The following is a 24,938-nucleotide window of genomic DNA, read 5'->3' as shown; positions in this document are numbered from 1 at the left end:
TTTTTTCACATGGTAGAGTGAAGTGGTACTTCCAACTATTGGATAGATAGTGGATAGTTTGGTAATTCACTTGTCAAGTCTTAGACTTAGATTGAATTATATACTCTCACATGTATGTTAGTGCATGCCTATAGTATGTTGATCATTACTATGGAATCTAGCATTGTCCTAGATTTTCAAAGTCATATTATACTTCGTAGCAAATTATGTTGGCACTTAATCTTGATATCTAAATGAGACTACCTATCCAACAAATTTATTTTTGTCAATGCCTCATGGTAGGTTTTGAAATCAATCAAATAAACTTATCTAGTCAGATCAACTGGATACTTTGCCCATAAAATATAAATTTCATTAAAATTCTTTATAAACATTTTCATGGTTTAAAGTCAAAGTCATATCATTTGCTGTTGTTGATTAATTAACTTACTACTTCATAAATATATATACTTGTATATCATTTTATTTTCTTACCAAAAAAAAAATATCACATTTTTATGATATTGATGTGTTATATTTATAACATAAATAAATAAATAAATAATGAAAATATATATTGCATTGAAAATTATTGTATATCAACTCAAGAAAAAGGAGATAAAGCAGGAATTTGTCATATGACTTTCGAATTCTCTATTATTAGCCATATGGATAAATGAGTTGGCATTTAACTCCTAGATAGGTAGATAGGTAAAGCACTCCTTAGATAGGCCAAATGGTGATTCATCATGTATGTATTCCTTTCATTTATTTTATTAATGGTTTTAGCTATCCAAATGATCCTTTTTTAATTTTTTTTTTTCCAACAATTCTCATAACATTATAATAGCACATGGAGAAGTCAACTAGTATTGTAGGGGAGTGTCGGAACGGCACCCCTAATGTGTATTTAGAACTTTCACTTTCTTTTAATTTTCCATTATTCTTATTCTCAAAAATTCTTTAAATAAGAAGTATAAAAATGTTTCCAAAAATAATAAAAGTGACATCATTATGTCATTATCATGCACATATTTCGAATACACATGTAAAATATATATATATATATATAAATTAACTAACATCTTATGGGTGTCAATAAAAAAATCCATAATTTATAATATGACTAGTTGTTGATATAGATGTGTCCGTGGAATTTTAATTTTGTCTTATTGACACATGGCAATTATTATTAGAGTTGCAACAGGGTCAGGTTGAACTTGGCTTCTAAAAACCTCAACCCTACTTTGAATCCCCTTAGCTGGGACCAAACTCGGCCCAGCTATGACCCAGAGTCGGCACTTGAAAAATCCAACTCTTAGGCTTCCATATATATATATATATATATATATAAAAGGGCTAAACTTAAACCCGGAAAAGCAGGGCCTGGCTGGGCCAGAAATTCCGGAAAACTAAAAAACGAGTCACCGAAGCAAAGAATGAAGACAGTTAGGTGAGGTTCCCTCGTCTATTCTCTCTCTTGTAGAAAAAAGCTGCCTTCAGAATTTCCTAGAGAGCGAGAGAGAGAGAGAAAGTGTTCGGAGTCGTACCAGGAGTGGACAACTCAAAGAAGCAACAAAAGCCGAATGCAGGCGGTGGGTCGACGGAGGCGCACCGGCTCCGTCTAGCCACGTCTCCTTCTCAGTTTGTTTCACACGCGGCGCTCTTCTTACCTTCTTCGCAGTCCATGCCCTTCTTCTTCCCCACATGTCAGTCTAAGTACTTCCACCAAGAAACGATGTTGTTTGGGCGCCATTCGCTTCTTCCTTTGATGTTATTATGGATTCGTGTTTCTCCGATCCAATCGACAGAAAACTAGGTCGTGATTTCGGGTTTAATTGAGGGGACGCAGAGAGAAATTGAGGAAGAGATCGATCAACCGATAAAGCGATGCTGGGGCGGAGTCCTCCTAAGCATCGCCACGATGGTACCTCGCCTCTGCCGCTGGGGATGGATTGGAGCCCTCCGCCTAAGAAATGGGTTAGCTTTCCGGTTTTGATCTTTGATTTTGGTTGGTTTTGCTGGTTGAATAATCGAGTGATTGTTGTGCTTTTTGGATATATGGATTGATGATTTCGCCTGATTGATCGGATTAGTTGGCAATGAGATTTCCACTAGTGGGTATATTTATTTGGTTAATTGGATGGTCTTGACTGTTTTTGATTCTTTAAATTTATCTGGGTTTACCAATCCATGGAATTGTTACTTCTGTGTCTTGAAGCTGAAATTTTGTTTAGTGTAAGTCTTTGCAGATCCGTTGACTTGCTTAAAAATTATTTTCATGGTTTCAACTGATCTCAGGATGAGTTTTAAATATCAGACTTAGCCCTAATTATTTCCAGGCATATTGAAAACGTATTATTTCTTCTCTCCGAAACGTTCCTTGCAGACAATTTGAATCTAAGCATGTGGTGTAAATTGTAAAGGATTTAATTCTGGAAGGAAAAAAGGGTGGTTGGTGAAGCCAGATAGATGCTCTTATTCCTTTATGCATATTTTGGTGGATATATAAAGAATAGAGAAAACTATTAGTATTAATTCAGTTATTTCTTCGAGTGGGATGCTACATCCCCGTCTGTGAGCTAAGCTCATTCGCAATTGATCTAGACTGTTCAAAGGGTGGGGCAGGTATGTGACTTACGTCCTTTCCACAGCAGATCTCTCAATAACTTATAAGTATCATAAGAACTTGAAAGGCCATGAGCATAGGATGCTTTTTAAGGTGCCTGATCCTCAATTTTCTCTGTGACATTTTGTGTCTTAACTACTTCATGTAACTGGTTATACACAAGTAAAGGCATGAGTTTTCGTTGCCTTCTTTTACCACTGGCTTTCACTACTTTTATTTAGAATGATCAAGAAACTATGGTCAGTGAGACCCACTTAGCCAAGTATGTAACTCAACCTTTGTTGGCATATTTAATCTAAGTATTGAAAAACAAAAAGAAGAGAAAAGCGCATATCTCTTTAATCCAAAATGGAGGTCTTGAATGATAAGCAAAGAATAAATCTTATGAAAAGGTTAATGGTGTATTCTAATCACCTAAGGATTAGGGTTAGAAAACCTCTTGTAATCCGGGTTCATAGGGATTAGAGACTCAAAATTGAAACTAGAATTTAGCAACTTCCCAAATAGCACCCTTAGATTTAGAAATTCATAATATAGTAATTTGCCAAATTAGTCACTATCAAAACAGCAACTGACAGATTTAGATGGTAGAAAATAGAAACTGAAATCAGAATTATAAATAAGGGACAGAATTAGAAAGTAACTGATATAGCAAGTCCAGATATAGTAACTATTGGGAAATAACAAGTCAAACTCAAATTAGAAACATATAATAGATTTACCAAGGACAGAAATAGCAAGTGAATCAGAATTAAAACTAATAGAAAAATAGAAAGTAATGGTAGAAATATCGATGTAAAAGCATCAAGGAATAAGCAATGAACTTCTAATACAACTTGTGATCTATGGAAGAAGATATCAATGTCAACAATAGAACGTGATCTAAAAACCTGATTGAATGAAGGAGAATTATGTAGATCGAGCTTGCAAAGAAGGGGAACAAGTGGTCCAATGCTGGACCAAAGTTTGGACCATTCCTCAGCCATCGAGCAGAATATTGTTGTCACTAATCCAGCCTGTTGATTGGGAGCAAAGAGGCAGCTTCTAAAAGATCTGAAATCACCACAGCCGATTCTCGTCTTGTTCTATTATGTACCTTGGTCAGCAAGAGTACAGCTAGGGAGGAGAAATTGGAAGGTTTCTAGAAGAATTATTTGATGTAAGGTTGTTTACAAAAGTAAACAATCCCAATAGACAATATACTCTAAACCAAAACTCAGATTTGATGAGCCTTGGAAACCATGGCAAAAGGGTTTCAAGGGAGAGTTTGAAGAACTCAGCAGCCGGAGCTCAGAAGTCCAAAAGGGGCTGGTCGAGTAATCTTCGAGAAGTCCTCCAGGTCTGATACTCAGAAGCCTTGAGGTTGGAGAGATAAGGCAGATCAATTCCTGCCCAAAAATCAGTCTTGACTGGCTGCCGCAAGCTCCTCTATGGTCTCCCAGATGTCAACAGCAGTAGCAGGGCTTGGTTGCTAACAAACAGCTTTCTAATATGCTTCAAACAGATAAAATAACATCGAGAAAATTAAAGAAATAAAAGTAAAACAGAATTCGATGGAGGGAAAAGGAAGGGCGAAGAAGAAGGGATTGGTTTGGATTGGGCATCTCACTCGTCAAGTTTAGGCATCTCACCTTCTCAGATTTAGCTCTCTGAGCTATGAGTTAAAACTCAAATTTATTAATTCAATATTGGCTTTCATTACAATCGATGGCCTCTTTATAGGCTTACAACTGATTACAAAAAAAGGGTGGGGGGGTAATCCTAAATTGGAAACTTCTTCAAAATTGAAACTAAACTAAACTTTCCCTAAGACAAACTACTTGTCCACTAAAAAACATAAAAATAGAAACTAGAAACTAACTAATAGCCTAACATCTCCTACTAAATATGATTAACTTGGCAATCATGACGAAGCTAAAGAAGGAAACTAATCCTAAGCTATTCTTGCTGAAATCTCCGGCTGCTGGACTCCTCTTCTTGAAGCTTCTATCTCTCAAATTATGAGGACAGCTGGCTGCTTCTAGAAGACTTAATAATAAGGCAAAACTGCAGGGAGAACTGTTCACGTGAACAGTTTATGAACAGTAACTCTTGAACAATGTTTTTCCTGGTTTGGGGCTGGTTCGATGGGGCCAAGGTGGGAGCTGGATGGTCCAACATTGGACCTGGTTCGAAGGAATCAGCAGGCCCCTAGATGGTCGCCTTGGTTGCCTTGTTTGTGTCGCCTTTATTTTGCACCCTTTCCAATGCCTTGGGTCGCCTAGATGCCATGACAACTATGCCTTTACTACAATATTTCCAACACCATCTATGTAGACCTCTACATTTCTTTTTTTACTTAAAGTTTCAATTGAATCATATTCAATGGGAAAATGCAAGCATGCAGTATCTTGAAGGTTTACTCATAAATTGAGTGCCAAGATCCTAAACAAAAGAAGTCTTTTCAAAATGGGCATGTAGAGTATAATTTGAATTCTAGATTTATGATTTAGTTAGAATTTGGGAAAGGATAATTGTTAGATCTTATCAGATATTTTACTAGGAAGGAATTTCAAATGGGTAGGAAAGTAAGATAGAAGGTAAAGGTGATGGAGGGCCGGTAGGGGTAGGAAAGAATCCTTGAGGTGAACTAAGAGTTGTAGGGGAAGGAGAGGAGATTCACATAAGAAGGGGGAGGAGGAGAGCTGCTGGAAGACGGGAGGATTAGGGGAAAGGACTCGATTCTTTGTTTGAACGGAGATTTTTTTTTTTTTGGCTATTATCAGCCTCGGTAGAAACCAAAACAGAGAATGGGAAGGGAAAAAAGAGAGATGAAAGGGAAGGAATGGGGATCCTTTGGCTCTGATACCAAGTTGATGGAGGGCTAGTAGGGGTAGGGAAGAATCCCTGAGGTGAACTCAGAGTTGCAGGTGAGGGAGAGGAGATTCGCACAAGAAGGGGGAGGGGGAAGGATTGCACACAATGCCCGCAGGCTCTTCCCCAAAACTAAGCTCATTTCATCTTCTCAATCTGTTCTCTAATTGAACATTACATGCGTTTAAATAGTAAAAGAAAACCAACAATAAAGGAAACCTACTCTAATTTGGAAACTCAAATTAATTGGAAACTAAATTCTAGTAGCTGTCTCCTACTTAAGCTACCAAAATAAAAGATTGCATGAGAATAGAAATAAAATCCTAAAAGATCCTACTAGTCAAAGACCTAAATTGGATCCGGTTCAACTTTGTCTAGATACCCAGATGGGTTTGGATCGGTCCATGGGTGTGCATCTACATCACAAGGACATTTAAAATACAGCAGGATATGAGCCCACAAACCATCTTGAAACTATTAAATATAATTTTATTTCCAATTTTTTTAGGGGAATCCCACCCCCTTGGGCTTTTCCTATGTTTCCCTTTGTTTGTTTGCAATTGGCAGGAACTTAAAGTTCAAACCATTGAGAGGGTTGTAAAAACTACCTGGTTTTCAGTTTTGCATCCCATTATATTTTGACAAAAGCTTCAGTGCACTATTGAAGTGTTCATGGTCCCCCTTACCCCCCCCCCACCATCCCAAAAAATAAAGAAAAGAAAAAAATCCTAGTGGGATTGTGGCGAGAATTTCAAAGATGCACCTTTAATGCAGTTAAAAAAAAAAAAATCAAGGCCAGGAGCAAACCAGGCCATCAAACTGGACCAAGAATGGACTAACATTCTTGGTGAGTGATGGGCTTAATTTTTTTGGGTTCATTATTGTAATTGGTCAATTCTATACGCCCAAATATTAGGGATATAAGTCCTATATGGGATTCAGTAGTTAGTTTCTATTTTGTAATATTCTAGAATAGTTCCAATTTTGAAGTGAGACTAAGTTTGTAAGGGATTCCTCCTAAATACATATGGTTTTCCTACTTTAGTAATTGTGATGGAGTTATAAATAAAGGAGAAGGGCCTAGAGCCTCCAACGATTTTTTCAATTTTTTTGCTTGGCTTTATGCTGCTTTTCTGTGAGATGCAGCTTATGTCTGTGAGATGCTAGTGAAGTTCCAGGTGAGAAGCCTAGTTCATATCCTTCTTCTTCTTCTATCTTATCTGACGTAAGGAAGATTACGGATGTAATCGGCCCCAGATAATACTAACAACAGGCTCCAAACCATAAACAAATAGTAGACTTAGATATGGACAGAACTGTAACTGAGAAATAAATCCAGGTCAGGCTAAAACTTGAGTGACCTGTAAGTTGTAACTCACAAGGTAGGGCTCCTGAATTTTGGATTGAATGGAGGTTTTACATTGGTAAGCAAGCCATCAATATTTAATCTATGAAAATATTTTGGATTTATGCAAAATAAAGTTTTGAACTATAAAACACTACAAATAAGTAATATGAAAAATATATCATGTATAAAAGGAGAACAAAGTATGATGAAACAAGGTCATTCAATTGATTATATATAAAGGATGAGATTTCTTACATATACTAATACCAATTTTTTTAAGGTATCGTACCAGTGTTGTATTGTATCAGTACCTTAAGGATACGATGCGTATCGGCAGATACGGGTAGATACTTAAAACCTTGAGCTGATCAGATATGGAAATGAATTTGAAAATCAGAAAAATATTGATGTAGTTGGTTATAAACTTATATTTATGTATCGTTATACTGATATATGTATATATTATGTTGTTGTTCATATTTTTATGGCTGATAAATTATCATCGATTTTTTATTAGGAAAATGTTTTCTCATCTGGCGGTCCACATAACCAAGCCATGGTTGGGAATTGATGATTGCATCTTTGATGCACTGCTAGTACTAGTACATCGGAGAATTCTTAATTGGCTAGTTGTAAATAGCCCCAGGGATATTGATGTAGATTAGTCACTTGGGCTTATTTTATTGCAAATAAACCTTGGGTTGTGTTATATATGTGTTGGGCATTTGATCCCATGGGTTTTCTTTGAAATGGGCCACTTTAATAGGCCTAAAATATGGGTAGAAGGTAGAAAAAGGGATTTAATTCATTAGTTTAATTAGTTGTTATTAAATTCAATAAAGGCCTATTAGGCCATTGGTCGGTTGTAAAGTCCTATATGGACTATTAGTTAGTTAGTCCTATTCCATGTTGGAGTCATAAAGTCAAGTCCTAGTCCTATTTGAATTCCTAGTTATGGTAAGAGTGTCTAGTCCTCTTTGAAAACTAGCCCTAGTTTTAGTATGATTGTAAACTTTCCCTCTATAAATAGAGAGGCATATGTACCATTATTGAACAGATTTGAATGAAAAGAAAGTTTGCAACTAAATGCTTAGAGCAGCTGAGATAGCTGTGAGTGAAAAGCCCAGGCTAAGATAGCCACCTCTTCCCCCACTTTCCCTTGTTTTCTTTGTTTAATCTTTCTATTTTCATTCTTAATTGTTGTTGTTTATGTTTACTGCTGCTGTGAGTATTAAAGAAGTTCAGATTTGTCCAAGCATTAAAAACCAGAATCCGATCAGCCAAAGAGTTCCTATTCTTGAAACCAATCGACCTTTATTGCTGCCCAAGTCTGAGATCTGGTCTGCAGATCCTTCTGGGGACTGGTTCTACACTTTTATAAGATCAATCGATCCTCTCTTGAAGATCATCTGAAGTCGAGCAGCTGCTGTTTTGAAGAATCTTTAAGTTTTCTCTCTCCTAGGTCAGAAAATCAAGAAAGCTTGTAACTTCACAATCTGCCGTCAGAATCCTCTCAACTTTGGGGGTTTTTGTTACCCTACCTAGGGACTATCTACCCCCAAGAGTGCAGCTCAATCGGACTCCTACAGACCTAACCGCATCTTTCTCTCTCCAGCTCTATAGCAGGTCTTTCTCTCTCCTATCAGGTTGGGTTTTGGGATGGTATTACTCCTATATGGGTATTGTATCATTGGGGGTTTATTTGATGGTCTTATTTCTTTGTTTCCTGGTCCTATTTGTATTGTTTGGGGTTATAAACTGCTGGGGTAGTTTCTTGTAATCTACTCCTGCATTAGCTATGGAACAAAGGATTATCCTAAATCTACACCGAGGTATTGATGGTGATTCTCAAATATCGCAGAACAAAATATCATACGACAAGATAGAATGCAATAGAAAGAAAGACAGGGAACATGTTACCTACTCCTAACGGTCAAAGCAAACCCTTTTATTCTGAGTAAAAAGTCGGGTGCCTACTGTCATGTGATGGATATGATTAGGTTGACATTTTGTGGACAGCTAGACCTCAAGGTCCCCTACTCTCATGCGGAGTTTCAGCTTAAATGGAGTTGGCCATGTGATGAAACAAATCATTGAAAAATCTATGACTTTGACATGGGTGCAAGGGACTACTAAGGGGATGCTGTTAGAATAACTGTAGGGGTATTCTTAGAATGCCCATGTAATGGGGCTAGAATAGAAGGTAGTATTATGTATGGGGGTATTCTTGTACTTTCTAATCTTTTTATTTGAAACTCTTAGGTGAAACGGTCGTGAACATGGCATCATAGTAAGAAAGTTAAGCATTCGACTCCTGGGAAGTGCAAATTCGGATAAGAGACGACACTTCTCCTCCCTCGGTGCTATGCGAAGAAATGCCATATGAACTCACCTGCATACCATGGGATCTTGTCCTGCACGTGCAGGGGAGTGTTAATATATACGTTGACGTCGCCCTTCCCTAACAGTTTGAGCTTTTAGGTGAAACGGTAGCAAACAAGCTCACCAACTTTCTCAGCCATTTTTGAGAGTCGGTTAGTTTCCCAAGCTCCCACACTTTTCGATAAGGAGCTTTGTCAAAGAAGCAGCACTCCGGTTGAACAGAATATGTGAAGGAAAACATCCTACCACCATGGAAGGACAGAGTGATGGTTTGAGAGACCATTTGAAGATTCCAAGGTAGAACCGTAACTGTCTCAATATGTATAGAGCAGTTCGCCTAGGTAGCAGTTTCACAGGTAAGCTCTCAACTACAGGAACCTTGTTTGTTTGAAACCTATGGGGTCCTCAATCTCTGCCTTGAGTCTTGCTGAAAGAGGCCACTTGGTGCGAGTGTTGTGACCTCAAAACTAAGGTGTTATACCACCCCTCACTGGTTACAGAGTTGGTTTCATGGCTTGTGGAGGTGTTTTTGGGTGCAGTCCAGGAACATTCAAGTTTCCCGGAGGTGTCTTTGAGTGCTTGAAATCTCTACTTTAATGGCCTTGTATTCTAGTTGTAAGAGTTCAACAGTGAACAACTTTTCTATCGCTCACAGGGAACAGACTGCAGTTTTGGATTTTTTTTTTCCCATTCAAAATGTTTGTAATTAGCCTATCGGATCGAATGGCAGCACCCAAGAGGGGGTGAATTGGATGTGAGTTTTTTCTCTTCCATTGAGGCAAACTCACAACTTTAGGATTGCATATCTTTCAGACAATCTTGAACTGTACAGTAAGTGATTGATCAACCTCAGATCCTATGAACTCTACATTGAGTGATCTATCTCCCTACTAATGCAGAATCGATCTCGAACCAGTAGAAGTCCAACTGGAGGTCGTTTGCAACAAGGATCGAATGTATAGGGGTAAACAGAAACAGAATTTATTACATAATACACATAAACAGAATTTATTTCCATCTTTGAGGTTACATAGGAAAGCCAATAAAAGGATAAGAAAAGATAAGAAGATTGGGGAAGGAGGAGGGTAGATAGTCTTTCTCAGACTCGGGTCTCTCACCCACAGCATCTCACCGCTTCACTGCATCTCACAGTCACTGCCTCTCACAGCTTCAAGCCAAAGCTCTCTTTTCTTTTCTTTCATTCTTCTTCTTTTTCTTGTTGAAGGGATTATATGTATTTATAGGCTAAACCTAGATAAGCTAAGCCTCCATTATTGACATTAGTAGGAGACCATGGAGGCTGTTTGGTGAGGACTTTTGAGGTTGGTTGGTGAGGGCTTTTAAAGAAGTAGTTGGTGAAGACTTTTGAGGCTCTACAGCTGTCCTCCCAAGAGGTGGACTACTTGGGCCAGCCTTAGCTTGATTGGGCTGTTTGGGCTGGCTGGTCCTTTTCTTTCTGTACTTCAAACCAGTAAGTTTATCTGCATCACCTATGGATAAACTAGGAAGCTCGAAAGATAAAATCTCTCCTAGGTACATATTTAGGATTGGATATCTCTTAGACAATCTTGTATAACAATTTACAACAATTACTTGCAAGCTACGGTTACCATTTAACTGCATGAAGATAGTTTTGCAATGGACAGATTGCAAGCTAAGGTAAGCAATCAAATGTAAAGTAGTGAAGCAAGTAATTGGACTGAAATGACGTAAAGTAACACAAGAAGGGAGGTGAGAGAGTCACTGAAAGACTGTCGATTTTATAGTGGTTCAGATCTCCATCCTACTTCCACTCCTAAGGTCAACCTGGTCAAGGATTTTCCACTAAATGATTCGTTTCACTGGCAAGAATCAAGCCATTACTCCAACCAATCTCAGTCCTTCAGAGTAGGACCTGGACCTCCACCGCCGAGGATTTTCCTTCAGCACAATCATAGTCCTTCAGATTGTGCACCAAGGCCAATAGCCAAGGATTTCCTCAGCACAACTACAGTCCTTCGAGTTTTGTGCACCCTAAATAGAAGCCAAGAATTTTTTCCACACAATCACTGTCCTTCAGATTGTGTGCCCTAACCAACAACCAAGGATTTCCTTATGTACTCCACGTACGTCTGTGATCTTGCTCACCACCTTTTGCAGCAAATGCCTTCTTTCTGCAAGTTTGGAACTGCCTCCTTTAAGCTCAGCTGTATCTTCATAAGATCATATCCTTGCCCTTCCTTCAAGCTGATTTGTCATGAAGCACTTCATCTTGTGAGAAGTCACCACCTTGTGTGGAAGACTTAAGTCCTTGTAGCTATAGCTCAAGCCCTTTTATAGGCACCCAACTAGCCGTTAAACTAGCTGTAATAATCAAGTTAATTCAAATTGTTTTTTAATTTTAAGCTCAAAAACTTAATGAGAAGTAATTAAACTTCATCATTAACCAAAGACTTTCCTAAGTTCCAAGGAAACTAGTCGTTAAGCTCTCTTGAATATCACTTGTCCCTTTCAAAATTAATTTGATACTTGGAAAATTTATTGGATATTGCTGAAATTAATTTGAGATTTGAGAAATTCCAAATCCTTAATGGATCCAAATTCGAATGACCAAATAATATATATATATATATATATATATATTCATATTTGTATTTATATTCTGTCATATCTGATTAGAATTTTCTCTAGTATTAAGTGATATGTTCTGTTTTACTCTGTTCATTTGAGCCCTCAATCTAACGGATGCAGTGAAGTACAGGAACCAATTTCCTTGGGGGCTCAAAAACTTATATTAGGTGTTTCTGTAATTATTAAGCCATATGTCTGAATCAATTACAATCCTTTATTTTATTACTTACATGATACTTCATTTCCTTGTATAGGATGGACGAGACACTGTTTGGCCACACGACCCTCATACAGGATGGAGTTACTGTGTCACAATTCCCTCATGGATCCTCCTACCAAAATCAAGAGATTCAGATCCTGTAGCGGTGAGAATTTTTATCTTCTTCCCAAATTGAGTTTTTGACCTTTAGCCATGCATGTATTAGCTGTGCTACTTATGTTGCTACTGATTTTGCACATAAACATGAATGCAATTTTAGACCAGGACTTTCCTATTTGCTCCTCTGTATACGTTTTTTATGTTTATTCAAGTCTGCCATCTCTATAATCGCGTGAGAAAACGATCCGATTCCTATTTATTCCAACCACGATTCATAAAACAACATCCAAAGCTTTATGCTAGTCTTTTCCTATGAAGAGGCAAATTTAACAGTTCTATTGAGTATGGAATTGCAAATACAGAGAACACACTTAATCATACAGTTATCTGGTTTGTTTTGTCTATACTGCTTTTTATTTTTACCTGTCTTGCTTTTGCTCTCACTCTCTCTTGCTTCATAAGCACATGTAAATACACTGTTATCTTGTTATTATTGTTATTATCAATTTTGTTTATCGCACATTGCTTCATTTTCTTAAACGAAACAAACTACTAGTTTCTTTTTCTCAATAAATATTTTTAATCCATTTGTTTCTTTTGGTCCTTCCTTTTCAATCTCTAATTTAATCAAATAAAGTAAATACTCAAAAATTGCATCTATATTGTTGAAATTTGGTTCACAATTTAAAATGTTCCTCCTGCTCAGGAGCACCACAGAACATGTAATGCATTTCCTGAGTTCACCAAGTGGCACGGAGTGTTTCTTTGATGGATGTAAGAGTTATTATCTTGCCTACATGGTTTGTCCAATTTGTATATTGTGATTGAAGTGACTTTCAACTTGCCCTTATGGTTTGTCCAATTTGTATATTGGCTTTATGTGTAGACATTTGAACAGTTTATTTAATTTCTTTCCTGCTTGCGGCTTTTTGTTTTAACTTTCGCGGGTTACAGTTTTACAGGGTTCAAGTTGGTATACAATCACCAGAAGGGATCACTACTACCCGAGGGATACTACGTAGATTCAATGATTTCCTTAAGCTATTTACTGAAGTAAGTATACTGAGGTTTTAGTGTAAAAAATCTCCTGTTTGTATGTTTTATAGCAAAATTGACTTCATTGTTGGCCTTTTGTTGGACCCTGCCTTCTCAGGAAAATATTGATTTTATTTAATTTATATTCAGGTGATTTCAAGGCTGTTTACATTACTAACTTTCTTTTGTAGCTTAAAAAGGGATTTCCCAAGAAAAATCTTCCCCCAGCCCCTCCAAAAGGCCTTCTGAGACTAAAAAGCAGGACACTCTTGGAAGAGGTAAGGAACTTGTTTTTCTATTTAATATGGCAAAAAAATTTCTACACTGGCCCACTTGGAGAGGTTTTCTAAGAGGGCCACCTATTTTTGTGATATGAAGGGGTAATGTGACAATTCCTGCCGTTGGATGTCTAGCAAATGGTCTGGATTGACCATGTGTCAAATTTCAGAGTGAAATTCAATTAGATACCCCTATGTATGTCCATGCCTCCCTATATTTGTCAGCCATCCATTTCTCCCACCCAGAGAATGCTACTTTCATTTCCTATTCTGTAAGTTTTTTTAACATATAAAACTTTTAGATGATATGCCCTATGGATGTCATTGCTAGGACTAGAGCAATCTTTGTATCAGCTGATTATTCTACTATCTAAATCACTTCTCCCATTTTTTCTTTCTTGATTGTTAGCATTTAAATTGCATTAAGGGGAAGATGATAGAAGTTTGTGATATTGCAGAGCCAAAGAAGAGAATTTCATGATGAAGGTTAGGGTTTTTGAAAATTCTGTTCTAACATGAAAATGTGTTTCAGAAAACTCACAATATGGGACTTGGAGAGAAATCACTTCAGCTATTTGGGTTCCAGGGGTAATGCATTTAGGTTAGAATTATTGAAATCAACCTTGGAATCAAAAGGTTTTAAGATAAATACAACAAAAACAAAGTACATAGTGTGTAACTTTTGTAACACTAGGACTGGAAGTTGGGTAGTGAATTGATGGTAGGGAGATACAGCAATTTGAAAAATTTAGGTACGTAAGTCAATCATAAAGAAAGAAGGAGAAATAGAAGATGATGTTGCACAAAGTATTAGAAAGGGTGGATGAAGTGGAGGGGTTTGCCCAGCATGTTGTGTGCATAGTTGTCACAAAAACGAGGCGACCCAAGGCGGTAGCTAGGCTCCTTGTCGCCTAAGTGGGCGCCTAAGTCGTTAGGCATGTCAAGTAAAGTGGGGGATTTGGGTGCAAATACGTTATCTATTGTCCTTAAATTTAACCTTAGGAGAGTGTTTGTGTAAAATTAAAGTTTCTTATCTTATCTATAGAACTCAAATATTTACAGAATATAACCTTTTTTATACCAACATGAAACACCATTCCTTTATCACTCTCCAAGTCGTCGGGTCTGCCTGATGAGATCCCAGGTTCGAAAAACCCTGTTTGGGCTCGCTAGTCACACCCAACTGTACAATAACGAAAAGAGAATGCAGAAGATAGCAACTTTGTAAATATTTCAAAGTTTGCAAGGGGAGTAGCAGAGCCGTAGTAATCAGAACTTTAAGGCCTGTTTGATAGTAATAACGAGGATAAAAAAGGTGATGCGGATCCAGGTTCCAAAACCTGAATCGGATCGTTCACGGGCCCACAAGAGTGATAGATAGTTCAAAATAATTGTTGAATGGCAATTTTGTAAATTCAGCAACAATTCGAACCCTTAAAAGTGAAGGGAATAGGTAGTGGGGTCAACTGGAGTTAGAACTTTAGAAGGGATGGGCTATTCTGGAATTAAAGAGGATTGGAAATAAATGGGACTGAAATTCAGAAATAAGGGGTGGTTATAATATTCTGTCCTTGCAATTTATAAGACTTGCCTTCTTCAACCTTAGAAACCCACTTGGAATACAGAACTAGTGGAGACCTAGGCTGATTCCAATTGATAGAACTCACTTGACAGGAATCCAATCAAACCGAAACTTTGGGAGAGAGATCGAAAGTCAAATTGCTCTTGATTCCAACCATTACCAGATCAGAAGAAGATACAACAACCTCGGGGAGAATCCTGTGACCTGAACCTGGCGGTGAACTCAGATCTGGTTTTCAGATTTTCTGTCCACTGATCGCAGGAGTTCGGGATGGAACTTAGGGTTTAAATCGCCCCAAGGAGGAGTGCTTATGTCCCAAGTTTCATACTGAAAGCTGCTGAATCGAAGATCGAACCAGAGAAACAGAAACAGAGAAGAGAAAGAGAACAGGGAAACAAGGAAGAAGGAAGGAAAGGAAAAGAAGAGAAGAAGCTTAGGGAAGAGGAGGGAGTGTCACCCAAATCATGACAGCCATAGCTTAACGAAAACAAACTTTCAATTCTCAAATATCTGAAATCTTCACTATGTTACATGACTATATAAAGGAAATCAAAGCATAACATTGGAAACTAACCTAAATTAGCAACTGAAATAAAAATTGAATCTCCCAACTAACTTGACCGACACCCTACTCTAACAATAAGGAAACAAATATATAGTTAAAGTGCTAAATAACCCCAAATTTCTAACACCCAACTGCATCAACTCTCCCGGTCTTAAAAGAACTCTGACTCTGTCGAGTTAGGTCGTGCTCCCAAGATACCCTTGTAAATCACTCGTCGATGAGGTGACACATATCTTGAAGTAGATGACTGGAACATAACTCCAAGAAGAGGGAGAGTAGGCTGATGTGTCACTGGAGACGTCGACGTGGCATGTCGGATAACACTTGTGGCGTCATTAAGTACGTATGACCTCCTTGCTTCACCTTAATGGTGTTCCGTGCACCATTATAAATGATACCAACATGTCTTTGCCAAGGTCGCCCTAGAAGAATGTCACAGTGGGCCAATGGGGTGACTAAGCAATGCAAGTATTGTAGCGGCCCAAACTGTAAATGTACTCGAACAATTATAGTGGCATTTTCTCGAGCTGTGGATCTAAAACCTTGCACGTGAATTATCTTGAAGAGTTGCTTCTGTGGAAAGTTGTGTGCTCAAACAAATTCAGCAGAGATGAAGTTTGATTTTTCCCCAATATCAACAACTGTATGGACATCAGTAGGTTCAAAACGCTGTAAGAGAGTACCTTTTTTGTTTGAAGAGAGGAGCTTTGTCAACTAGTCTATTTGAGAAGGATGTAAGACTAGCGGAATGAGCATGAATTGTTTCGGAAATACGTTCCACACTAATTGGAACGTACGGAACCGAATCGTGTAATCAAGACACACAAAAAAGTAAGAGATGCAGAGACAGGATTTACGTGGTTTGGCATAGTTGCCTACATCCACGAGGCAATATCACGGAGCTCACTTCACTAATGCAGGGAAAATTTACAACCCACACACCTCACACCCACAACACTGTACATGGGACCCACCCAAGAAGGGAACTCACTCACAGTACAACTCTCAAAAATCCCCAATAGAGAACATATACAGAGAAGTTATACACTGGTATTTCCCTACAAGTGATCCCATACCCAAACACAAGAATACCTCAAGAGAAATTCTCAAGCTCCAGTTCACGTGCTTGGTTCACTTCTGAGTCACTGGGCTGTATCCTTGAGCTCCTCTACCTCTTCCTATTTATAGACAAAGGGAAGAAGCCATTAACCATATTTTATGCGCCGTGAACGATGTCGTGGTTGCCTCAAACTTCCAGTTTCTTCAAATTCGGCGGGGGGCGGTGCCTACCATGGCGGGCGCACCCTCTCTGCAACCTTCTTCAATCTTCTTTTATGCATTTAAACGTAAACAAGGAGGACTGATAGGAGAAGTGAGAAAGATGGGATGGCTTGTCTTCATCTCAATATGTTAGAGTGAATAATGTGAGTTTTGTTTTATCTCAATAATGTTGGTAGCCCATTTTGAATTTGGTATTGCCGACACATCATGTTCACATTCTCCCACTTGAAAACTAATTTTGAAAATACTTTTCACAACTTCAAATTGCCCAATCCGTCACCTCCGATCAGGTAACGCTTTGATTTCGTACGTTCCAATCTGGATAACTAAGAAGAGTTATATTGAAAAGATTTTGCGTTGCTTCAATCTGTAGAATGCTAAACTAGTTAACACCCCACTTCCTATTGGTTGCAATCTGTCTTCGGAAGAAAGTCCTTGCATAGAAGCGGAGAAGACAGAGATGTCTCGAATACCATATGCATTAGCAGTAGGAAGCCTTATGTTTGCCATGGTGTGCACCAGATTAGACATTGCACAAGTAGTGGGAGCAGTTAGTAAATACATGGCAAAGCCGGGTCGAGATCATTGTACTGCTATGAAGTCGATCCTTCGTTACTTGAAGGGTACTTTAGACATGGCTATCTGATACAGTAGCCAAAATTTATAGTTGGTTAGTTTTGTGAATGTAGATTTTGCAGGAGACTATGATAGACGGAGAGCTACCACTGGATTCTGTTTCTCTTTAGTCAGTGGTGCAATTAATTGGATGTCCCGTTTGTAATCTGTGGTGGCATTATCTACCACGGGGAGGCTGAGTACATCGCAACTACAGATGCATGTAAAGAAGGTGTCTAGTTGAAGAGGTTGCTTGATGAATTGAGAATCAAGCAGAAGGTGATAATTGTTCATTGCAATAGTTAGAGTGCATTACATTTGGCTGTAAATCCAATGTTTCACTCTAAGACTGGGCACATTGATGTAAACTATCATTTTGTTCGAGATGGAGCAATCTCTCTGCAAAAGATTCACACCAACAGCAATGTTGCTGATATTTTGACGAAGCCTGTTGCGAGGGAGAAGTTCATTTGGTGCAGAACTTCTCTTGGGCTTGTGGTTACCTGATCGGAGGTGATGTTTGGGAAATTCGGAGATAGTCTTCAAGTGGGAGAATGTGAACATGATGTGTCGGCAGCACCAAAGTCAAAATGGGCTGCCAACATTATTGAGATAAAACAAAACTCACACTATTCACTCTAACATATTGAGATGAAGACAAGTCATCCCATCTTTCTCACTTCTCCTGTCATAGTCCTCCTTGTGATGCAGTTGGGCATTGGGCTTGAGATATTCTCTTCGATTTGATTCCTATTCCTTTCCTTTTTAGAGCTAGAATCAGTTTGATAGTATGTTAATTTATATTGGATTTTTATTTTTTTTAGTTGCTATGTAGGTTAGTTTCCATTTTCAGATAGTTTCCATTAATTGTTTGATTTTTCCTTTATATTAGTCATGTAATGGTTAGAGGAACTCAGTCTTTTGAATTGAATGAATTGAAAAAAATATGTTTTGGTTGGAAATGATGGCTGCCCTGGGTGGTTTTCTTCATCCTCTTCTATGATATTCTTCTTTCTTCCTCTTTATTATTCTGATTTTTCTCTTCTCATCTTCTTTATTTTCCCCTCTGAAATCTCTTCTTTTCTCCTTCCTACCACTCCTATTCTCTGTTGCTATTACTGGTACCCTGTTCTGAGCGAAAGTTGCAGCCCACAGAAACTGGGTTCTGCTCCTTTGTGGCTGATCTATTTGAGCCAAGGTCTTGAGCGAAGGGATCCCTCTCATAGGCGACTCTAGCCGTTGAATTTGAGACCAGAAGCCTTACTCTGTGTTGAGGATCCAAGTCTGCTACTGAACTGCTAGAAGCTCCACCGCCAGGTTATGTTTCAGGTTCCTCCCACAGCCTTCCAACCTACAGATCCGATTGTTTGTCTTGTGGGTTTGCTAGAGCCCTTTCCTGAGAATCTCCACTTGAAGTTTTAGAGAAAACCGAGGCCTGGTGAAGAGTTTCTCTTGATCTGAGTTCTCCTAACTCTACCGCCCCTGTTTTGGTCCTAGGAAGAAGGTAACAAAATCGTGAGTTGCTCCTTTTTCTGTCTTTTAATTCTGATTTACCATTATGCCCTTCTTTTTGTCTCTAATTCTTTCATATCCCCTTTTCTTATTTTACTTCCTATTGTAGCCCCATCAAATTATATTAATTCCTTTTAAGTCCCCTCTTCCAAGCAGCTCATTAATAATCTGGATATTTACAAGTCTGCCACTCTTATTATTTCTGTTTATTTACAATACTGCCACTGCCTTTGTTTCTTGAGTACTCCTATTTGGGTGGGCCATTAAGCGAACCGAACAAGATTCTCTTAAACCCCGGTTCTGCATTACCTTGTTTACGTTTAAATGCATGAAAGAAGATTGGAGAAGGAGGAAGAAGGTTGCAGAGAGGGTGCACCCGCCATGGTAGGCACTGCCCCCCGCCGAATTTGAAGAAACTAGAAGTTTGAGGTGGCTATGACATCGATCACGGCACATAAAACGTGGTGAATGGCTTCTTCCCTTTGCCTATAAATAGGAAGGGGTAGAGGAGCTCAATGATATAGCCCAGTGACTCAGAAGTGAACCAAGCACGTGAACTGGAGCTTGATAATTTCTCTTGAGGTGTTCTTGTGTTTGGGTGTGGGATCACTTGTAGGGAAATACCAGTGTATAACTTTTCTGTATATGTTCTCATTTGGGGATTTGTGAGAGTTATATTGTGAGTGAGTCCCCTTGTTGGGTGGGTCCCATGTACAGTGTTGTGGGTGTGAGGTGTGTGGGTTGTAAATTTTCCCTGTATTAGTGAAGTGAGCTTCGTGATATTGCCACGTGGATATAGGCAACTGTGTCGAACCACATAAATCATGTCTCTGCATCTTTTACTTTTTTGTGTTTGTCTTAATTACACTTTTCAGTTCCGTACGTTTCGATTAGTGCGGGATGTATTTCTGCAACAATTCGACATCATCATTATAGTCAATTGAATCGGCATTGAAGGGATAAGGATGTAAATCAGGATTGACATCACCATTCTTCTCTGTTGGTTGCTTCTCTACTACATTCACAAAACGAGTCTTATTGGGGATTTGTTTTGGCTTAGTGACCCTTCTCACCATAACTATGACATTTGATGCTCTTCACCCAATTACTATTTTTGTTGAGTTCTGACCTCTTCTTCCACTGCCAAATTTAGACTTTTTCTCCTCCATAAATGGTGGAGGTCTATAAACTGTAGGAGTCTTGATCATACTCTTCCAATAAATGGACTTCTCTTCGGCTGTCTTTGCATAAGCTGCTGCCTCATCAACGGACCTGAAATCAATGTTAGCCAATTTGAGTCGGATCTCAGTACTTAGCCCACTGATATACTTCATCACCCGTTGCTAGTCCATTTCCTGAAGTCGGCACCTTGAAGAGAGTTTGTGGAACTCGATGTTGTAGATATCCACATCCTTGTTGCCTTTATTGAAAATTGAGCAATTTATGAGACATTACCTTCTCATAATTAGGAGGAACAAATTTATCTTTCAGAATTCGCTTCATGACCTCCCAATTGGTGATGGGTCCAAGTCACTTGACAAACCTGGAGTGCAGTACGTCATCCCACCATGAACATTCATATCCAATAAACTTGGTGAAGATTAGTTCACATTTCTTCTCGTTTGGAAGGGTTTATAAGCAAAAATCCTCTCAACTTTGGTAAGCTAGTCAAGAATTCTTCGGGTCCCTTCTCACCACTGAACTCTGGAACCTCAACTTTGATGCCATAATCTCTGTCAGAAAATTTCCGAGTAACATCTTAGGGTATAATTGGAGCATGTTGTCTGTGAGATGTATCCTCGATCCGTAGAGCATGAAACTGAGGAGGTGGTGTAGATGGTTCTTCGTCAGCTTGCTTTTCGAACCTCTCCATAAATGCAAGAATCTTAGTGAGAGCACCTTGAGTCTCGTTCATAAACTTATTTTGCCTCAATCCTCTCAACCTTGACATCAGTATTTTATTGATTCTCAAGTACCTCATGGTACAATTTGTGCAACTCAATATTAGTGATGTGACCTGTCATGGTTAGGAGATTGTAGGAAATTCACTCTGATACCACTTGATGTAGATCTGGGTTCCAAAACCGGAATTGGATCGTTCACGGGCCCAGGAGAGTGATAGATAGTTCAAATTAATTGTTGAATGGCAATTTTGTAAATTCAGGAACAATTCAAACCCTTAAAAGTGGAGGGAATAGGTAGGGGGGTTAACTGGACATAGAACTTTAAAAGGGATGGGCTGTTCTGGAATTAAAGAAGATTGGGAATAAATGGAACTAAAATTCAGAAATAAGGGGTGGTTATAATATTCTCTCCTTACCTTCAATTTATAAGAATTGCCTTCTTCAACCTTAGAAACACACATGGAATACAGAACAAGCGGAGACCTAGTCTGATTCCAGTTGATAGAATTCACCCGACAGGAATCCAATCGAACCGAAACTTTGGGGGAGAGATCGGAGGACAGATTGCTCTTGGTTCCAACCAATATCAGATCAGAAGAAGATGCAACAACCTTGGGGAGAATCCTGCGACCTGAACCTGGCTGATAACTCAGATCTGAGTTCTGGTTTTCAGATTTGCTGTCCGCTGACTCGCAGGATCTTGGGATGGAACTTAGGGTTTAAATCGCCCCAAGGAGGAGTGCTTATGTCCCAAGTTTCAGACTGAGCTGCTGAATCGAAGGAGATTGAACCTCCTGTACTGGCTGCAAGTGCTGCCTGGAGTAGAAACAGAGAGAGAACAGGGAAACAAGGAAGAAAGAAAGGAAAGGGGAAAGAAGAGAAGAAGGTCAGGGAAGGGGAGGGAGTGTCACCCAAGTCATGGCAGCCATAGCTTTAACCAAAACAAAATTTCAATTCTCAAAAGTCTGAAGTCTTCACCGTGTTACATGACTATATAAAGGAAATTAAAGCATGACACTGGAAACTCATTAAAATGGAAACTAACCTAAATTAGAAACTGAAATAAAAATTTGAATCTCCCAACTAACTTGACTGACACCCAGGAAACAAATAAATAGTTAAAAGTGATAAATTAACCCCAAATCTTCCTGTGTCCAACTGCATCAAAAGGGATTTTTATATATTAAGCAAGGGTAGACAAGGAACTAAAGTTAATTGAAGGGCAAATGCAACTTACAGGTGAAGGGAGGGGTATAATGGGAAAATCAGAAAAGGTCAAAAGATAACTCAGGGTAGAAAATTATCTTCTACCTTCAGCCAACGAACAGGAGCAGCAAGAACAGGGCACACTTTCAGCGATGGACTTCTCTCGGGAGAGCTCTAACCGGCTAGAAATTGCAGGGGGAAGTCGGTATCCTTGAGACTAGTTGCACATTATCAACAGTCCAAACCACAAAGGGAAAAAAATCATTCAGAATTCTGCACTACTACCAGGCAGTAGCTACTGGTTCGGTCATGGTTCCATCATGAAGCCTTTCAAGTCTCAACAAGAGTGTTGAATGGGGCTGAGACTATGATTTGGGGTCACCCTAAGGGATTGTTTTCCTAGGGAGGCCAACAGATGTCCAAAAGCTGGGGCCTTAGATGATCAACAGGCAGGGAGATCTGGGATCTCAACTTACTGCCCAGAAATCTTCAAAATAGCAGTGCTGCAAGCCTTGCTTGAGGGTCTCAGATCAGCAACCAATGAAGGACTTCAATGAGGGCTTCAGCAGGTCTCAGATAGACTCAAATATGCACAAAAAATATAAAACGTAATGTGGGAGAAGGAGAATCGATGGATAGAAGGGGGATGGGGATAGATGGCTATCTCAGCTTGGGCATATCACCTAATCAGCCTCTCTCAGGACGATGGTTTGCACACAAAGCAAGCTTGTATTCATCTCTTAATATCGTGGGGAGACCCCTTGGTCTGTTACATTATGTAGGCCCAAAGTGTGGAGCCATGAAAATAGAAACTTAAGAAAAAGGAAAGTCTCTACAAGCGAGACTTAAGACACAATCTTCCCTTGGACAAGACTAAGTAATAAAAGAAAATGAACAAGCTTCTAGAAGCATGCCCAATTGATGGCAGCTTGTAGCTTGCTGTTCAAGGTAGAACAGCCCCCACGATTTCGGTTTGGAGGACCCAAAACCTATAGCCGATAGTGGGCTGGCCCAGCTTGTCTGGTTAGTCCTATGGCCCAATGGGTTGGTCCACTATTGAGGGTAATGGACCACCCTTAGATTGATTCATTCAGCTGTAAACCTGTCCATGGAGTCAATCTACATCATTGTAGCTCTGGCCAAATAGGGTACAGGTACTGGATATCTGTTCCAAATGTCACACACATAATAAAACTGCTTAGAGTTGCAAATACTAAAATTAGAATCATTGCAAATTCTACCCTTCATGTTCTTGTTCTGAGTATTTATTTTTTAGAATCTTTTTTGGATAAATCAAATTCTAGTATTATTGGAACCTTATTTTGTTACTCCTTTGTCCTGAAAGTACTGTAAATAAGCACAAGGTGAAGTGATTTCTAACATTAACAAAAACATGGAGAAGCCATAACTAGAAATTGGAAACGAGCTATCTAATGTCTATATGGGTGAGTAATGTTCTCATTTCTCATCATGGTTAGTTTTGTCGCAGCGAAGGTGTTCTTTGGAGGAGTGGATGGTAAAGCTTCTGTCAGACATTGATATATCTAGAAGTGCTCCAGTGGCATCCTTTCTTGAGCTAGAAGCTGCTGCTAGGTCTTGTAGGTGGCTCCTTTTTTATTCCCCACCCCCTCTTTGTTAGGCTTTTAGATGTTTGCCTAATACAATAAGTTGCATTGTCTTATGTTTGCAAACTTTGGAGGCTACTCGACAAAATTTAGAATGACATCGACAGGTTTTGAATATATTGCATCTTGCGTTACTGTTTTAATATTTGGTCCCATAATTTCTTTTTTCAGCATTTCATGATGGAAATGATCATACTATAGAATCAAATGCATCTGGCAACAGCATGGTTTCTTCACTCCAAGTTCAACCCAATTCAGGTGTTTCTGTTGCTGGTAGTTTGTCAATCACATCCGATTATGGTAGTGATAATGCTTATGAGACATCTGAACTTGGAACACCGAGGCAAGGAAGGGATAACGTGTCTGAAATTGGTACTGAGGATCTACCCTTGGATCTAGAAGTGGCTAATTCCATTGGAACATTTGCAAATTTTGGCATACCTAGTGATCATGGTCTTTTTGTGGGCGATTCTATTCTAGAACAGCTAGAAGGATTTTCCAGGCACAAAATTCATACCAGAAAAGAAAAAAGTGTTCCAAACCAGGATAGATTTAATGGAAATGCTTCTAAGGTTGCATTTCTTTCAGGAGATGGGGTAGAGCTCTTATCTGAGCCAGAGCATGGTAAAGTAGCCAGTCATACTCGAAAGCTGTCAGCTGAGAGTGTCGGAAGTGACATAAGTTCTGTAAGAGGTAGTGAAATATTGAATTCGGGTGCTCCTAATTCATGTGGTGATGGATCCCTTGACTTTCCTGGAGGTGCTGAAGCTCGAACTTCTGCTGAAATTCTTGGAGCAACAGTTATGCAGTTTCCAGATGATGTACAGATAGTTCTTCCGTTGAATCAGAGAAATAAAATGAATAGAGTCCTTATGACCCTGCAGCAGAGACTAGCTACAGGGAAAACAGACATGGAGGATCTTATTGCAAGACTCAATCAAGAAATGGCTGTGAAAGATTATCTTACAACAAAGGTGGACACCAGAACATCCCTAAGCATTCTGAGGCATTATTTATTTATATTTTTAATTTGATTGTATTATGAGTTGTCAACTCTTTTTTCCTATTTCTCTGTTATACTATTCCTGTAATTGTTGTTATGTTTTCATAATTGAGCTTTTCAATAGTCTTTTTATTTTTTATTTATTTTTTTTTTCTTTTTTTTTTTTATGGGGTGGGGGGTGGGGAGAGTGAACTTTGATAAGCTTGATTTAT

The 24,938-nt window shown here is 38.9% G+C and overlaps 1 protein-coding gene across 2 annotated transcripts in view; it reads left to right on the top strand.

Annotated features, from left to right (window-relative positions):
- Positions 1–1,432: 1,432 nt before the first annotated feature.
- LOC122076649 (PX domain-containing protein EREL1-like) overlaps positions 1,433–24,938 on the top strand; it is a 26,537-nt gene continuing 3,031 nt past the window's right edge. The window contains exons 1-6 of one of the 2 annotated variants that reach the window (XM_042642061.1): positions 1,433–1,959; positions 12,056–12,166; positions 13,075–13,173; positions 13,347–13,433; positions 23,588–23,696; positions 23,895–24,697. In XM_042642061.1, coding sequence (XP_042497995.1) covers positions 1,870–1,959; positions 12,056–12,166; positions 13,075–13,173; positions 13,347–13,433; positions 23,588–23,696; positions 23,895–24,697 — 1,299 coding nt within the window. In that variant the 5' untranslated portion in view covers positions 1,433–1,869. Of the gene's footprint in view, positions 1,960–12,055; positions 12,167–13,074; positions 13,174–13,346; positions 13,434–23,587; positions 23,697–23,894; positions 24,698–24,938 lie in introns of those variants that run through there. The other variant, XM_042642062.1, reaches the window with a different exon arrangement.

Source organism: Macadamia integrifolia, chromosome 4, assembly GCF_013358625.1.
Source record: "Macadamia integrifolia cultivar HAES 741 chromosome 4, SCU_Mint_v3, whole genome shotgun sequence".
Classification (NCBI taxonomy): domain Eukaryota; kingdom Viridiplantae; phylum Streptophyta; class Magnoliopsida; order Proteales; family Proteaceae; genus Macadamia; species Macadamia integrifolia.
Note: the sequence above shows the minus strand (reverse complement) of the source record. Positions and strands in the feature narration are given on the sequence as shown.